This window comes from Balaenoptera musculus, chromosome 14, assembly GCF_009873245.2.
Source record: "Balaenoptera musculus isolate JJ_BM4_2016_0621 chromosome 14, mBalMus1.pri.v3, whole genome shotgun sequence".
Classification (NCBI taxonomy): domain Eukaryota; kingdom Metazoa; phylum Chordata; class Mammalia; order Artiodactyla; family Balaenopteridae; genus Balaenoptera; species Balaenoptera musculus.
The window spans coordinates 26,059,284-26,076,805 of record NC_045798.1 but is presented as its reverse complement, the minus strand read 5'-3'; the positions used below and the strand labels follow the sequence as shown (position 1 = coordinate 26,076,805).

General features: G+C 60.2%; 1 protein-coding gene across 1 annotated transcript; it reads right to left on the bottom strand.

The window, feature by feature from the left end:
* Nucleotides 1-448: 448 nt before the first annotated feature.
* On the bottom strand, nt 449-16,590 carry GGT1 (gamma-glutamyltransferase 1). Its single transcript, XM_036874735.1, has 15 exons — nt 16,561-16,590; nt 13,224-13,296; nt 11,222-11,390; nt 10,520-10,682; nt 9,764-9,894; nt 9,529-9,615; nt 6,472-6,664; nt 6,082-6,239; nt 4,999-5,148; nt 4,457-4,593; nt 1,930-2,117; nt 1,622-1,749; nt 1,414-1,526; nt 1,229-1,342; nt 449-890 (listed from the first exon to the last, which is right to left on the bottom strand). Exons 4-15 carry the CDS (start codon nt 10,678-10,680, stop codon nt 744-746), a joined length of 1,707 nt encoding a protein of 568 aa, XP_036730630.1. The 5' UTR covers nt 10,681-10,682; nt 11,222-11,390; nt 13,224-13,296; nt 16,561-16,590; the 3' UTR covers nt 449-743.
* Nucleotides 16,591-17,522: the final 932 nt, after the last annotated feature.

The following is a 17,522-nucleotide window of genomic DNA, read 5'->3' as shown; positions in this document are numbered from 1 at the left end:
GCTGGTCCAAGCCCTGACCCTTGGGGATTTGGCAACCTCTTCCAGTTCACGGATCCCTGAGAACCGGGCCTCCTTCTGGAGTGGATCACAGCTTGGGTTTCACTCTGGGTTTCTGCTTGGAAAGCCCCCTGGGCCTGGCCCTGACCAACATGTTTTGCTCCAGCCTCTTGCCCAATCCCACCCCCACCCAGACCTCAGCTTCACCTCAGTGTGTGCTGGTTATGGTGAGGCTGGACACCCACCGGGCTGAAGAGGTACCAGGGTTCCCAGCATCCGCGGAGGAAATGCCGGGGCCGTGAGCCCCCTGGTGGCTGACACTGGGAAGTGCTGCTGCCCAGCCCAGGGAAGAAGTGGCCTGGCTCTCGTCGTGGGGCTCAGGGTGAGGAAGAACAGTGCTTGGCATGGCCCACCCTGGGCCCCCACCCCAGCCCTGCACCCCCAGCTCCTGCCCCGTTCCAGTGAAAATGCTGAGGCTGGCTCCAGTGCCTGAGCTGTCCAGACCTCTGAATCCCTTCTCTCCATCCTTCCCTGCCAGGTGGCCCCACTTCACACAGGATGCTGAGGCCCAGGGAATTGGGAGCCGGCCGGCAAGACCGCCCAGAGCCTGGCACTGCAGCCCCCATTTATTGCACTGCTTTGCCGCTCACAGGGGAAGCATGTCCCCCAAAGTCCCACTCCCAGCCCCCCACCCCCAGCGGACATCTCATCCCTGGGCAGCTGGTCCACCTTGCCTGCCTGAGTGCTCAGTAGCCCGCAGGCTCCCCGCCTTTCCTGGAGTCTGAGGCAGCCGCCCAGCCGCCAGCTGTGCGGACAATGGCCTGTACCACAGCAATGAAGGTAGAAGTGACCTCGGTGTGGTGGTGCCGGGTCTTCAGGGCTGCAGCCACTGCCTGGGGGTGGGAGGGAGAGGGAGGCCTCAACGGGGGCCCAAGACACCGTCTGAACCACACCTGTGTGGGCATGGGTTCCACAGACGCAGGTGGTGCCATTTCTGGCAGAGTGGCCACGAAGAGCAAGTTGGGGGCAGCTGGGCCAATTGGGTCTCATCGGAGCTGGTGGCCTGGCCCTCACAGCATGGGGTGCAAAGTGGCCCAGGCAGCGGGCATGAGGGTCATCTGCCCCAGGCAGAGGACAGCAGACATCATCCACTCCACAATGACTCAGGAGATCCAGGCCCTGTTCCAGGATTCCCAGGGGCCCCCAATGTGACTCAGCACCACCCCCAAACCTGGTCAATGTCTTTCTCCAGCGTCGTGGTGTTGGGCAAAAGCTGGTTGTGCAGCCGGGGCTCCTCCACTGCCTGTTTCACATCGTAGCCGAACCACAGGCTGTGGATGATGGCCTACGGATGAGGGGATGGGGTCAGTGTAGCCCACTGGGCAAGGGGCTGGGGCACAGGCAGGTGGCACATACCAGTGCAGTGGACGTGGTGATCTGCGTGCCCCCAGAGGCACCCACCACCATGCGGACCTGGCCGTCCTGACCCACGATGATTGCCGGGCACATGGACGAGAGCGGCTGTTTCCCTGCAGCCGGCCGGTGGGAGGGAGGGGACAGAGGAGCTGGTCAGCTGCCTGCTGGGACACCAGCCCCCTCCCCACCCAAGCCCTGTGCCCCACACCTGGCGTGATGAAGTTGGCCGGTGAGGGGGGCACCCCGAACTGGTTGATGATGTTGGGGGAGCTGAAGTCATCCATCTCATCGTTGAACAGGATCCCGTTGGCCCGTGACAGCACCTTGGAACCGAAGCTGCAGACCAGCTGGGTCAGAGAGCTGTGCCCGCCCCTGCCCCATCCCACCAGCCCCACGTGCCCACCAAAGTGCCAACACGCTCCCTGGGGAGGTGGGGGCAAGCACTCTACCAATGTGGAGCCCCCCTTCTAGGACACGCAGGCAGCCCCGGCCCACCCGGCCGCCCAGCAGCCCTACTAGAGGTTGATGGTGCTGGTGGCCGACACGGCACTGCCATCCTCCGAGACCACGGACAGGTGGGCGGTGCCCCCGTCATCTGGCGTGTAGAACTCAGGCTCATAGTAAGAGGCCGGGTGAGTGGTGTCATCGGAGATCTGGGCCCGGAGCTGGGCAGCGAAGAACTCGGAGCTCATGTTGCGGACCACCTGCCGAGACCCCAGAGCTGGCCTGAGGAGGTGAAGGAGGTGGGGAGGGGGACGGGCTTGTGCGAGCAGCTCTCAGGAAGCCCCCAACCATGGCTCTGACCACAACCCTCCTGCACCCAAAGTCTCACGTGGCCCGTCTGACCCCCTCTCCCCAGCCTCTGTCTCTGTTGCTGTCCAGCAACTCTGAATGTCTGTCCGTCCTTGGAGTCCCCACTCTCATTGCATCCAATCATTCATTCATTCAGGGAGCTTGTAACTTCATGCCCAGCACTGGGGAATCAGCAGGGAACAGACACGCAGTTCCCCACCCTCACAGCAGGGAAGACAAAGGCAGGCAGGGATGTGCTGGAAAGAACAAGCCAGGTGAGGCGGGTGGAGTGTGATGGGGTGGGAGCAGAGTGGTCAGGGAGGGCTTCCCAGAGAAGGTAATATCTGAAAAAGCCACCTAAATGGTAATGCAAAGGCCCTGAGGCAGGCCTGTGAGTGACAGGCAGACAGTGAATGGGGTTAGGGAGAGAGGAGGTTGAAGATGCCAGCAGGGGCTGATCCCATAGGCCCTTACAAGCCCTATAAGGACTTCAAAGCCACCTGTGCTTAGGGCAGAGGAGTGAGCAGCTGATGGGTGTTATCCCTCCGGCAGCTGTGTGTGGGTGAAACCCAACTGGGAGGCTATGATACCCACCAGGTGAGAGATGCTGGGGGCTCACCAGGTAGAAAAGAGGAACGGAGAAAGGCCCCGAGTCTTCAGTCTATAGTGGCCGCTAACTGGGGAAGGTTGGGAGCCTGACTTGGGACAGGAGCTCGTCGGACCCTGAAGAATCTGTCTCAGGTGGGTGATGGGCCACACCTGATGTGTTGAGTTCATGGGCAAGGCAGGGCGCAGGAGGCTGAGCAGAGGAAATGCCTCCAGAAGGTTCCAGCAACACCCATGAATTAAGTGACTAATCCAAGGGGAAAACGTTCAGCCTGAATCTACTTCCAAGGAAACAGGGTTGAATCCAGGAATTGGGACATCCTAAAAGACAACTGCCCTGGGCCTTAAAATCAACAAAACAGCCCAGGGGGTCCATTGAGGCTAAGAGACGGCAGACGTGACAGCAACAGCAGGTGTGAGCTTGACGGGCCCGGGGCCTCAAGACACGATGGGACCCTTGGGGAAAGGCCGACCAGGCATCTAACAAGGAAAAAACAGGGAGAGCAAGGGGGAGACGGATGGAGACGGGGAGAGAGGAAGGAAATGTGCCAAAACGTCCATAACCTTGCAAATTAAAAAGTCAAGGGAGGGAGGTGCTGGTGAACGTGGTAAGATGCTGCAGAGAGTGGACCGAAGGGGAAACGGAGGCTGGTCTCAGAACCTGGCAGCGCAGGTGTGGAGGGAGGAAGGGCGGGCACGAGGAGAGAGGGCTCCAGGTGGCGGCCAAGGTTGCCCCAAGGGGGAGCAGAGGGACGGGGCAGCAGCTGGAGGGTTCTGGACCCACAACCATACACCTCTTTCGGGAATGACCCATCAGAAAGGGCAGACTGGGAACCCAGGAGGGAGAGCAGCAGCGTAGGAAGGGCGTGCAGGGTCAGAGAGTGGATGAGCAGAAGGCCAGTCTCAGCCGGGAGGGAGGGCAAAGAGGGGCATGATGCAGTGGCTTCCACCAGCTCAGGGATGCCAGGTGCTGAGGTGGGGAGCAGTGAGTGCAAAATCATCCCCGGGAAAGAGAAGAGGGGCTGCTGAGCAGCTGCGGGAGGTCACAGGTCAGTGTGAGGGGGTCTGCGGGTCTACCTTGCAGGGAGGGGGGGACCCAAGTAGGTAATGAGGGATGTGATCGGGGTGGAGGTGGAGGTCCAGCCTGGAGCCGGGGCACCTGGCGAGTGGGTGGGTCGGGCAGTGCAGGGCCTGGGTGGGGACCTGGGAAGTTAGCTCCTGGGTGTGACCAGGGAGCATGTGGCCGGGGCCTCTGCCCACCTGGAACACTGGTCCCCTCCCCTGAATCCACCCTCCTCCACCCTGAGGGCTGTGATGCCCCTGTGCATTCCTCACCTCGGCACTGACCACTCCAGAGCCTTCCAGGCCAAGGACACAGCACATGCAAAGGCCCCGAGGTTGGAGTGTGGCAGAGGAGGGCACTATCACTCACTGACAAGTCTGTCTCTCCCACCCTGTGAGCTCCGTGGGGCAGAGGCCAGGACTCAGGGTCAACAGTCCATCCCAGCACACAGTAGGCCCGAGGGCAAGTCAGTGGCAGAAATAGATGAATAAAGCCTGAGTGAGGCTGGGGTGGCCAGGGGAGCCCTCATGGCATCTCCATGGTAGGTCCCCCACCCATTGAAGGCCAGCCCCTGCCCCTTACCTCAGTCACATTGACAAACTTGGGGTCCCCAAGCAGGGTCCTCTTGGCGTAGGCAAACCGGAAGGCCTCCACTATGCGGTGGTAGGTCAGGCCCTTCTGCTCAGGCGTCTCCACGCTCGCCCGGGAGAAGTTGTACCCTGGTTGGGCAGAGCCGGGCAGGTTGGTGGTCCCGGTAGCCCCGGGACATCCAAGCTTGGCCAGGACAGCTGAGTGCCCTGAAGGGAGGGGTGGTCCACGCCTCCCTGACCCGCTTGGTTCACCTTGAGAAGGGGGACATTTAATACCAACAGCAGTGCTGCTTGGGAGGCGGGGGAGGATGGAGGAAGCAAGGGTCCCCCAGGTCTGGGCTCACATGTCAGCCACAGGGCTAACCCAGTCCACGGGGTCACAGATGACCACTCTCAGATTTACCAGACGTGCCCTCTGGACCAGGCCGCCCAGCATGAACTCTGGCACTGAGAGCCACCCTGTTACCCCGAGACCTCGCACGACTGTGCCCACACCCAGGACGCTGCTCTGCAGGGCCACGGAGGGCAGCTGACCTTTGAGGATGTTGAGGATGAGGGCCAGCACTGGCCCGCTGAGCGGGGCACTGGGCACATAGAGCTGGGTGTCCCCGAGGCTGATGCTGAGTGGGTGCTCGATCAGCCCTGCGCGGTAGTTGTTCAGGTCCTCGGCCGTCACGATGCCCCCTGCATGGGGTGACACGGAGATGGGGCACACTTCTGGGGGGCCGTCAAGCGGGGAGCCCTGTCTAATCCCAGACCTCCCTGACGGTGCCACCTCCCCCTGGCCAGGTCCAGGCCAGCGCCCTCCACCTGCTGCCCCACTGGCCTCTTGGTCTGTCGTCTGTCCTCTTGGCGGCCAGAGGATCTTCTCTAAGTGGGAAATATCTGCTCCCATCCCCCACTTCCCCTACCTCCGCCCCCCAGTCCCCTCCTCCTATGACTAATGGGTGGGTGGAGGGAAGCTCTTAATTCTCTAGGGAAATGGCTCCAGACATACTAAGTATTTACAGGCTAATTTCCGATGTCAGTGGTAAAGGTCAACATGCTAATCACCCTCCTCCCTGACACACTGGCAAAACTAACATGAAGAGGCCATGGCTCAGTGAGGGAGAGGCAGCATGGGGCTCCTGAACCTATGAGAACCTGCCCACAAGTTCCCAACCGCAGGCCCTGCATGCAGCCCCTCCCATGCCTCGCTCACCAAGCCCACCCTCATCCCCTGTGATCCTCCTGGAGAATTAAAAGCCCTCTCTCCAGGCCTCAAACTGTTCTCTCTGCTTACAAGGTCCAACCTCACCTGTGGCTCAGGCACCACCTCCTCCAGGAAGTCCTCCAGGGTCTGTACTTTAGCGCTTCCCCAACCCTGGCTCCTGCCTACACCTGCATTCCCCCCACCAGGGTTTTCTCTCCTGGACTGCAGGGTTTCTCTCAGCTTTGACTTAACCAGGAGCTGTGGATCCGTGTGGCCTGTCATTAACTGCAGACGCATCTGTGACCCTCCCCTGCCAGACACTCCCTGAGGGCCCAGTGTCCAGGCCAGGTAGGACTCAAGGACCCCAGGCTCAGTGTTCCCGCTGTGGAGTTCCTGGCCCCAGGCCCCTGAGGTCGCCCGCTCACCGGCCTCCTGGATGTCCTTGACAATCTGGGCCGTGAGGCTCCCGTTGTAGAAAGCCTGAGCGCCCTCCAAGGCCAGCGTCTCGTAGGTGTCGGCCAGCCGAGGCATGGTCACTCGGTCCCCCTCCCGCAGCACCTTCCCATCCCGGCAGAACACCTCGCTGGGGCAGAGGGGGCTCCCGTGAGGCAGGCAGGTGGGGCAGACTCAGCCACCCCCCTCACACACACACAAAGAGAACAAAGGATGGGGTGCCCCTGTCCACAGAATCCAGCCCAGGTGGGGCCGGGACCCCACCCCCAGGCTCAGAACGGGCAGGGTTTTGGTCCCTCGTTCAGCGCAGGTTCCTGAAAGTGCCACCCGCTCATGCCCACCAGTAGGGACCGTAGACGTACCACAGCTCAGGGTGCCGCTGGATGGCAGCCTGGCTTCTCTGCAGGGCTCCCGCCAAGCTCTTCCCCACAGGGAAGCCCTGGCGGGCCAGCTGGATGCTGGGCTGGAAGAGACGAGCCCAGGGCAGTCGCCCGTGCCGCTGGTGTGCCAGCTCATAGCCGCGGATCTCGCCTGGAACCGCCACCGACAGCCCACCTGCGAAGGAGAGGGACACAGCTAGTGGCTCCACAAGGGGGATGTTCCAGGCACATCCCCAGGTGGGGCCAGTGAGGCTCAGGAAGGACATAGATTTTTTAGGTCACGTCTGGCCTCAGCAGGCATGAGTGTGGCTCAGCTCGGCTGTCTGATGAGGGCACAGGAGCGAGGGGCGGTAGCACGTGTGCTGGGTCCCGCTGTCCCAGGCCTGGATGCCTGTCTCCGCACGTGCCACCGTGTCTGAAATCCTGTGCCAGGCCCACGGTTGCACAGCGAGAGTATAAGGAAGCCAGACCTCACCATCTCTCAGTTCGAGCCTCCTAGGCCGTGAGGCTCCTCATCCCATAAGACTCAAGTGTTCCTCCAAAACCCGCCAAAGCCCCCGGCACAAGCCCAGGCCACTCTCAAGGCTGGGCTGGTCCCAAAGCAAGGGCATCTCTTCCTCTCTTCCATTGTCCCAAATGGGACCTGAGCCCAAACCCCTGCCCTGTCCCCTCTCTGGGTCTTGGTTTCCCTATCTGACCATAAAGAGTTTTGTTTCCCAGCACTGTCCTTTGAGGAGCCATGATTCCCCTGGAAACAGAGCCCTGGACCCTGGTTGCCCACTAGGCCTCACTGCCCCCGCCATGCCCTAAAGCCAGCACTGACCCAGAAAGTTTCAGCCACAGCCTTGGCTCCCAGGCACCCTCCTGCTTTCACCCCTGATATGCAGGGTAGGGGGCCACTCCCAGGCTTGGCGGCTGCAGCTCTCGAGCTGCCTCTCCCACCCTGAAGTGGGGCATGAGGTTCCAAGAGCCGGGTTATTACGACATTGGCACATCCCAGAAGGTTTGACACCCAGCACACAATTCCTCCCCCTTAAATAAGTGCTGCCCTGACCTTGGTCAATCAGGCTCTCATGCCACACTCTCACCAAGGTCACCAGTGACACCCACGCTGCCAGCGCAGGGTTTCTTTCTCATCTTACCTGGCCCATCACTCTCTCTTCCTGCGTCACTTCTGCATCTCCCTGCCCTCTCCTCTGTCTGCACCAACTCTTGGTGTCCTCCTCCATGTCAGGCTGCAGTGTCCATTACATGCTGACAACTCCCAAACTGACTCTTTGGCCTGCTCCCCTCATGGCCAGATCTGAGGATGCACCTGCCCACTTGAAAAAGGCTTCTCAAACTTAACACCTTGCCGGTCTCTGTAAGGGCCACCCTGTCCTTCCAGGTGCAGACCTGAGACCCCAACTCACCCGAGACTCCTGGGTGAGCGTCACACCCAACCCATCAGCAAATCTGCAGCTCCGCCCTCCAAGTGTGCTCGGCCCAGCCACCAGCCACCAACTTCATCTCTCCCTGGTTATCACCGTGACATCCTGATGCGCCACCTGACGGGCAGGTAACTTGCTCCCCCTCTTTCACAGCAGCCTGAGGGGGGTCCCATCAGAAAGCGGCCAGATCCACCCAGGTCCCCCCTCTGACTCAGGGAACACCTTTACCTCACTCAGACATGATGACCCATGAGGTCCAACATGACCTGGGCTGTTCTACCTGACCCTGTGTCCTCCTCTTTCTCCCCAGACACCCCCACGGCTGCCCCCAGCCCCAGCCTCTGGGTCTTTGCTCACATGCCCTGACCAGGGTATCTGATGAACCCACAAGCCCTCCAACCCTTCCTACCTCTGCTTCCCAGGCAGTGCTGTGGCACATGGCACACCCATGTGTGCTATCTCTCCCTGCTCCACCTGGAATGTGCATTTCACCTGTTACCTTTGTTTCTACTGGCTTAGGGAACAGCCCCTGACGCTGTAGGAGGTGCCCAACAAGCCCTAGTTAAATATGTGAATTCCAAGCATCCAAAGATGCTAAGTCTGTAAGATTCCCACACTCTGAATGATTTCATTTCTACACTGAGTTTCCCAATGGGTAAAAATTCATTAAATATGTGAATTCCAAGCATCCAAAGATGCTAAGTCTGTAAGATTCCCACACTCTGAATGATTTCATTTCTACACTGAGTTTCCCAATGAGTAAAAATTCAAAGACTGTGTTGGAGGGGATTCCAAAACGGCTGCTCTCAGCACCCTACCCAGGGTTCCACCTGCAGGAGGGGTCCTGCAGAGCCTGCAGGAGGGGTTCAGACCCACTATGGCCTTTAATCCCCACCCCTCCTTCCCTCCAACCTCATCCTGCAATCCACTGGGGGTCCTTGCAGGGGCGCCCCCTGGTGGCCATTGATTTCCCTTGGCTGCCTGGGGAGTTGCAGGGATTTCCTTCTTGGCTTAAGGACAGGTTAGAAAAAAGAGACTCCTTCCCATATTCTAGAGAGCTATCCCCACAGATGAACAAATGAACGAACGAATGAATGACTTGGATGCCCTTTAAAAACCCAGGGTTTAGATAGCCTGGGTTCAATCCCAGCTTTACCACCATCCAGCTGTGTGACCTTAATCAGTTTACATGACCTCTCTGGGCCTCAGCATCCCCACCTGTAAAATGGGAATCAACACCACACTCCCCCTGCCAAGCGTACAGGGAGGATTCAAGGGGCTCATTGGTGAAAAGGGCTGAGCAGAGTGCTGGCCCCAGGACCCCCGGCACATGCAAGCTGTTGTAATAGTAATCACTCTCTCCGTGTTCTAGCTCCGGGTGGCCCTGGAGGGGCCTGAGCAGAAATAACAGAAGTTCTCTTTACCCTCTGTGATGATGGGCTTGACCAATCATTATGGAGGGTTTTGTGGGGCCAGGAAGGGATGGGATGGGACTGCCAGAGCCACTCCCAGCCCCAGATGGGGTGGGGGGGAATATGGAGGGTGGGGGTGTGCTCATGCCTTCCAGCAGCTCGTCCTGGCCCTGCACCCACACCGAGCCTGCACTCACCTTCCTCTGACTGCTCTGAGCTGTTGAACATGCCGGCAGAGGCCAGCTGAGGGGCCACCTCTCGGGCGTTGATGACCTCAGCCTTTCCTGGAAGGAGAAGCATGTGGGCAGTCCAGACCAACACCAGCCCCTCACTTGTGTGAACCTAGGAGTTGCCCAGCTCTGCCTGCCCAGCCCAAGTGCAGCCTGAGGCAGGCAGCCCCGCCATTCACCTCCCACCCTGCCAGCCACTCACGTGTGGTGCTGTTGTAGATGGTGAGAAACAGGCCACCCCCGATGCCCATGCTGTGTGCGTTCATGAGCCCCATGCACAGCAGGGCCGCGATGGCAGCATCCACCGCTGAGCCGCCGTCCAGCAATGCATCCCTGCCAGTGGCACGTGCCGGGAGTGAGAGCCGGCGGGCTCTCTACCCTCCGAGATGCGCACCCCGCCGCACACCTCCCCACCGCCTGGCCACCCTGCCCAAAGGAGGATGGAGAGGAGCCCATAGTTTTTGATTTTTTAATGTAAAAAATTGTTGTATTCTAAAACCAACGGGCTTAAATGTTCCTCTTTTTCAAGCAAACAGATGTACGTGACTTTTATTATTGGAAAAAAAGGGGAAATTGTTACTTTTTATTAATAACATCTTTTTTCTGTTTAAGTTTTTAAGTGAGAATTGACCTTTGTACATGTGAGCTAGGGGTCTAAAAATGAAACAGCAGAGTTTATCTGAAGAGACAGACACCCTTGAACTGAGAAAAGGGCTCAGCTGGACACTGGGAGACCCACACCCTGCTCTCGGGGCCAGTGTCCCCTTCTCCCCTGACCAGAAGCTGCTGAGAAGGTCCAAGGACAGGATAGGCAGCTCCACGCACACCGAACACCCCTCATCCAGGCAGCCCCTTTACCAGTGGGGAAACTGAGTCCCAGAGAGGCGAGGGTCTTGCCCAGGTCCACTTACGGTGGCTGTCTTCCAGGGCCTGTGTCCCCACACCCTGCCCCACTCACCTCCCGATCTCTGAACAGCGCTTGGCATCCGTGGCCACGGCAGCTCTGGGGTACACGTGGCTGTGGGGCTTGAAGGTCGCAGGCAGCCAGACGCAGAGGCCAATGATAAGGAGCATTAGGACCACGGCCACCAGGGCCAGCAGCATGGACCGCTTCTTCATGGCTTGGCGGGCATGGGGGATGGGAGGGTAGAAGGTCAGGGGACCACTGCTGACCTGGCCTTGGGCACATCCTCGTCCCGCAGGGCACATCACAAAGTCGAGCCTCAGAAATATGTCCTCATGTCTCCTTCCGGCCCCCAGAATGCATGGGCCACCCAGCCCCCAGATTTTTGCTCAGGCCACTCCCTCTGCCAGAAGCTCCTGGTCCCACCTCTGCCCCCGCAAATCCTCCTGCTTATCCTCGGGGCCCCCTCCCAGTAAGGACCCCATCTCCAGCAGGGAGCCCCCCGGATTTCACTTCCGGAGAGGAGCCCCTGATCCTGCAGGACCTTGTCTGTCTCCCCACAGTGGCAGAGCCCTCCACCACCAAGCAGGTCACTCCAGGAGGCACAGGCCTGGCCTGATTCCTTCCCGGCACTGTCCTTGGGTCCCCAGAGTGACCTGCCACAGAGTGTGGGGTTCAGCTTTTGTTGTGCCCTCAAAGGGGGCACCCACAGTCTCCTGAAATCATCAGATGAGCCACCGCAGGACCAGAGCCTACCTTCCTTGGCGGGTGGGAGCCCTGAGCCTCCCGGGGAGGTGGCCACAAAAGATGGTTTTGGCTGAACAGGCCGGAGAAGTAACTGGGGTCTCCTTCACGCTCTGCAGGAGACTGTGGCCACAGAATCTGCTCCAGGGAGACTCCCAGACCACGCAGCCTGCTCGTTCTCCTGAAAATGGAGCGGGTGTTTCTGAAGCGGGCTGGGCCCGGCCCTCCGGGGAGCAATGTGAGGTGTCTCTGCCTCTGATGAACTCTGCCAGCCACTCCCATGTTGGTGAATATTCCGTCCCCACAGTGCATTTCTCCCCTGCGCAGCAAGGGGGTTACACAGAGCAGGGCAGGGAGCTGTCACGTGACCAAGGGGTGCGGGCCAGTGTGTCAGCCGAGGGGATGGAGCGCGGGCTCTGGGGCCAGCCTGCCCCGTCTCACCTGCGTGGGACCTTGGGTAAGTCACTGACCATCTGACCATCTGTCCAGTGGAATGGCAGAAGGGTCTGCTGGGAGTATTGTGAAGATGAAGTGGGTTGGAAAGCGTGAAGTGTTAGGTAAGTGTTGGCTATGTTGGGGGTGCCTGGAGGCCTGCGTATGGCAGAGGGGAGCCAGTCAGCCTCCACTAGCCATTTATTTCCCTGTTGACTTCCTGCCAGGCTGTGAGGGAGGGATGGAAGTAACCCTTGGGGTCCCCGTGGCAATGGCAGCAGGAGAGGGGTGTGACCCCAACGGGGGAGGAGAGGTGTAGTGACAGAGGCAGGGTGCACCCTCTCCCGGACTCAGTTCCCTCTGAAGGGCGATGTCTGCTGGAGAGCCCAGGGCTGGAACCCCTCTGGCTACCCTGTCCCTATTCACAGGGTCTCCTAGAGCTGGTCTAGGAATGGAGTCCCACCCAATGTGGGGGCATCCAGACCCCAGCACAGAAGGGCTTTCTCCTCCCCAGGCTCAGGGGGTGGTCACACAGCAGACTACCACCCCACACCCCCAGCAGGGTCCAAGCCAGCCCTCCTCTCTGTCTTGACCACCTTGACCGAACCTAGGCACCACTGTTTCTCGCTGGACACCCTCCCATCCCCCACCAGCACTGCCTGCTCTTCTGTCCTCGGAAAAGCAGTTAGAAGGCAAGGCTCTCTCCAAGGAGCCAGCCAGGTCCTGCCACCACCGCTGCCCTGAGGACAGTCCATGCCCTCTGCCAGGCCTGACAGCTCTCAGGGCGTACCCCGGGCCCTGGCAGGGGGCCAGGTCAGGGTTAAGGGTTCCTGATGGAGGCAGCTGTGCTGGGAGGTCTGCGGAACCTCGGGACCTCGGGAGCTGGGCTGGCAACCTGAGGCATCTGTTCCAGACCTAGAACTTTCCCATCATATGCGGCAGGGTGGGCGGGGCAGGACAGGGGCCGGTGCCCCCCTCCCCAGCACAGGCACAGCCCCACCCGTCAAGGAGGCCCCCCCAGTCCTGTCCACTGGGTCAGGCCACTCTGGGCAGCTTGGGGGCATGGCCTCATTTCTCCTGGGCTTGGGACCATCAGCTGAGACCCCACCCCCACAACTCTGGGTCCTCCTCTCCACCCTCAGGCCCCTAGACGAGCCAGCCAAGACCTCCTGAGGTCCACACTCCAGCCCCCCCCAACCATCTGCCTGTGCATCCTTCCACCCAAGGGCCCAAGTGGGCTCCCCAAAGGGCAGGGGGTACCCTGCGAGGCTCAGTCTACCAGGGAGTGGGTGGAGGGGTGGGCCGCACTGACCCGTCTCCTTCTCCCTGGGCAGGGCAGTAGGGAGGCCTGACTCAGCCCCCCATAGGCAGCCATCCCAGCCCTGCGGAAGACACCCTGCTGGGTGACTGTGCTTCCGTTTCCCATCCCCCACACACGTTTTTCTCAGCCTCACTAAAACAACGTCCAAGCCCAGAGGACTGGCTCTCACCCAAATCAGTGTCACGAAGGGAAACTGAGGCCAGAGAGCGGGTGCTTGACCTCCAATAGCGACCCTGCTCCTCTTGACCCCGGTGGGCTTACCTGAGGCCTGGGGGCAGCGGGGGCCCAGGACAGCCCCTGTTCCTCAGAAGACAGCTCTGGGCTGGGACACTGGCTGGGGAGGAAGAGGCAGATTTGTCTGCCTGGGAAAGTCTTGGCCACAGTGTAGGCCAGGCCCCCCCACTCCCAGGAGCCGCCCAGAGCCACGCCTGCGGCCCGGGCAGAGCTTCTCAGGGGGCCTCAGAGCTGGGCTGGGATCTGGGGTGGGGGTGGGCTCCTCCCAGGAGGAGCAGAGGCAGGAAAGGAGCAGGAGGGGCTGGAGGAACTCACGTGCTCACCTAGTCCAGGGGGTGGGGGATGGGGGTGGGAGGGATGGGGGCGAGAGGGGGAGAGACCTGCCAGGGGGCACCTAGAATCCCTGTGTATGTCAGAGTAGGTGGAGAGCAGGCAGTCCTCAAAGAGAGGTCTGGCCTGGCAGGGAGGATGGCCGGAGGGTGGCCGGAGGCTGCTGTCATGTCACGGCAACAAGGAGGCACAGAGACTCGGCCTATTGCCAGGTGACTAAAGTTCACGCAGCCCTGGGAGGGCCCTGGAGGTGGGAGGTGCTGTCAGCAGTGACCCTTGGGGTCCCCTGGATGGTGGCAGCAGGCAAGGGGTGTGGCCCCAATGGGGAAGGCGAGGTGTGGCGACAGAGGCAAGGCATTCCTCCTCCCGGACTCAGGCCCCTCCAAAGGGTGGGTGCCCCCCACAGGCTTGCCCTGTCCTTGTTCAGAGTATCTGAACTCCTGGGCCAGACATGGTGTCCCAGAGATGGTTCCTGAGTCCGTGGAGCAGGGGTGTCACCAGCACCAGAGCAGAACCCAGACCTGAGAGGCTCACCACACCCCACAGCTGGACGGCAAGGGTACCTCCCTGGAGCACGGCCCAGGGCTTCAAGTCCGGAAGGTTCCACCACCTATCCAGGAACATTAGTGCCCCAGGCCCAAGGAACCACCTAAACAGCCTGGAAAGGCAGGGCCCAGAGATGGCCAGAGCGGGGTCCAAGGTCACACAGCCCACCAGTGCACACCTGGCTACCCCATACCTGCCCCAAGTTGCTGCATGTCCCTGACCAGCCCACCAAGGAGTCCAGAGTCAGGAGCAGCTGCAGACCCGCCCCAGGGAACTTGGACACTGCCCCATCCCCCTTTGGCCCTCGTCAGCCAAGGAGAAGCATCAGCCACTTCCTGAGTCATGCCTCCCTCCCCCGCTCCCTAGCTCGCTGTGCCGAAGCTGCCCAGGAGCCCCCACAGCCCCCATCTGTGACATCTAATCCTCAATAACCCCGCAAGGCTGCACCATTTGATAGGTAGAAGGAGACGTGGAGGCTGACCAGACATTGCTGCCTGCTCTGGGTCACACAGCCAGAAGGCCTGGTCCTGTCACTCAACTGCCCTTGGGCGGGCTTGGCATGGAACCCACCCAATGCACTACCATGAAATCCTCAACCAGCATGACCCTGGGATGGGGGTGCCATGACAGCTCTTTCCCTAGACACCATCCCCGCCCCTGCAGACCAGGGTAACTAAGAAGATGGACAAGGCAGGATCCAGGGACCAAGGCCCAAGACATGTCCCCGAGGACTGGACATCAGCCAGGAACATCAGGGTATTTGGTCCTGCCTGAATGGCTGCATTGCAGCTCAGTCGGCTGGGAGGGGTCTACAGTGGAGAGCCACAGGGCTCTGTCTCTAGCCTGCCTGAGGCTGCTCAATGGTTTTCTCCCTGCCTGGGATGGCATGAGACATGGCAGAAGTGGCAGGAAGGTAAGAAGAAGGTCTGAGTGGGCAGAGGATGACCCAGACCCCACAGGTGACCTCAACAGGAAAACCCTGGGCTGAGGCAAGTTGGAGGAAGCCCAGCAGCAGCTGCAGGTTCTACGGAGGGGAGACAAAAGCGAAGGTGTCTCAAAGGCCACGTCAACTGAGGCATGACGTACAGAACAAAGAAAGCCCTTTCTCACATATCAAGTGTGTCACATTCTGTCCCAGTCAGCCCACCACACCCACATGCAGAGAGGGGACCTGGGGGCAGTGGGTCTGGGCTGGAGGTCTCCTCCAGACCCCACGGCTCCTGTCCTAGGCACAAAAGGTGGTGAGTTCTCTGCCCCCAGGAATATGCAAGCCTCACCCAGCCAGAGTTACTGACCCTGCCATCAGCACCACCCCCTCCCAATACACACACATACACACACCCATGCTGAATCTAGGCTGAGCGAGCATGTTCCAGGACGCAGCAGAGAAGACAGCATGAAGAAGAGTGAGACAGAGCAGACAGCGTGGGGTTTCTCTGTTAATCCTCCAACCCCAGAGTCACAGGGGCGAAACTGGGCACAGCCCCAAACCCATTCACAGGCCGGAAGCCGAGGCTTAGGTAGAAGCGACTCGGCCCTGGAGGCACATGGATGGACAGGTAGGCACCCCTTCACCTTCCTTATCACCAATGCCCACAGTGAGGAGTGATGTCCCCTAGGTATGAGAACACAGCTCTGGGCAGGAAGCTTACCATGACCCAGACCGGATTTGGGATCTGTCTCCCTTGCTGCCCACCCTGGTGCAATAGGGTTGAGAATTAGAAAAAGGCTCCTTCCCCAAGACCTGATAACCACTACCTGCCAGAAACCTGTCGAAATAGCTATACATGCCTGCAATAACCACAAGGGGGCGGGCGCCCCCTGGAGTTGTGCAATCACCCCTTGTACTTGTACCGGCCATGCCCCACCCCCACCATGAGAGCAAACCAGAGCCCCGAGGACACAGCGCCTCAGCCCCCATCACCACTCGCCTCCACTCCAGACCCACCACCTCAGTGACCCCACCACCACCCCAGGCTGCCCCATCCTTCTGGGCCTCAGTTTCTCCACACTGCCCTCCTCCCTCTCAATCCAAGAAGCCCACTTCCCCGCACTCCTCCACCCACCCCACAACTGTAGCAGAGTCAGCCAGAAAGCCTTGTCAGGCAACCTCAAACCCACTTACTGGAAAAGAAACAGACGCTCCCAGCCCAGACCCAGTCAGACCAAGGGCCTAAGGCTCTGCCCATCCGTGCGACCCCTCTGCAGGATCCGTCCACACAAGCCCCACCCCCATCACCCTGAAGGGCAGCTCACTCCCATGACGCAGGTGTATAAACTGAGGCCCAGAGAGGACGGGGGACTCCTCCAGAGCACAGCCAGGACATAACAGAGGTGGGGCTGGAACCCACTCCTCCAGATGCCCCCGAGAGGCCCCAAGCCTGAGCTCCCCACTCCTACGATGTCCAGCAGCTCAGAGATGGTGAGCTGAGCTTCGGGGTCACATAGCACTGGGGTACAGCCAGACGCCCATCCTGCCCCAGCTCACCTGGCTGCAAGGCTGGTCCTCCTTCTGTACTCCAGCACAGAGCAGAGTCCCCAGTGCCCAGCTCCTCCCCTCCCTCCCCCTGCTGGCCTGAGTGGGGGGAGGCTTTAAAGGCACAGGAACCTTTCCAGGTGGGAAGAGGACTGGTTCCTGGTCCTATCCCTGGGGCTGTGTGACCTGGGACAGCGGGTAGCCTCTTCAAGCCCAGTGGGGTCCCAAACCCTGAATAAGAGACCTGAGCTTTGAGGGCCTCGGTAGGGCTACATGAGGCTGGGTTTCAGGCAGAGGCCAGTTAGGCCAAGGGTCCTCTGGGAGGAGGAGAACTCCTGGCCACGTACAATATCCAAAGAGGGGTCCCACAGTGCTGGGGCGCAGCCAGATGCCTCCATCAACAGGGGTGGGTGTGTGAGCATCACAGGCTCCGCCAGGTCTGAGAAGCCTGACGTTTTCTCTAGAGTTCTTGGTCAGGGGATGCCCTCTCCCCCGCCCCCGGGGATGCAGATGTCCACAGGCTGTCACTCCAAGGACCCTGGTCACCGTCACCAGGACAGAAAGGAGTCACATGACCTGGGGAGCCTTTCCTCATCCCTCAGCTTTCTGGGGTTGAGGAGGCAGGCTGATGGAGGATGGGGCCATCTGCTCACGTCCCCCCACCTGCTCCAGCCCAACAGGATGGGGTGGGTGCCCCCACAGGACTGGGAGGCCCAAGCCTGCCCATTCTTCTGAGGTCCACACGCAGCCTGCTGCTTACATTTATTCATCCATCATTCATTCATTCACTCACTCTCCCATCTGATCCTGGCCCATTCAGATTCTTCTCTCAAGGAGCCCCCAGCCAGACTGAAGATGGGATAGTATAGTCAACCAAGGAGGAAGAGGAGCCCAGGACCCCCAGGGAGGGGCAGAAACTATGGGGGGGATCCAGACAGCACTGGGATTGGACTGTGGAGGCCAGCCAGGCAGAG

Excerpts from the sequence above, each read along its gene's own strand:
- GGT1 (XM_036874735.1), bottom strand. The coding sequence starts at position 10,680 with ATGAAGAAGCGGTCCATGCTGCTGGCCCTGGTGGCCGTGGTCCTAATG. Across the intron at positions 2,118-4,456 it reads AGTTTGTCAATGTGACTGAG|GTGGTCCGCAACATGAGCTC; the intron begins GTAAGGGGCAGG and ends GGGTCTCGGCAG. Across the intron at positions 1,527-1,621 it reads GGCCAACTTCATCACGCCAG|GGAAACAGCCGCTCTCGTCC; the intron begins GTGTGGGGCACA and ends GGCCGGCTGCAG.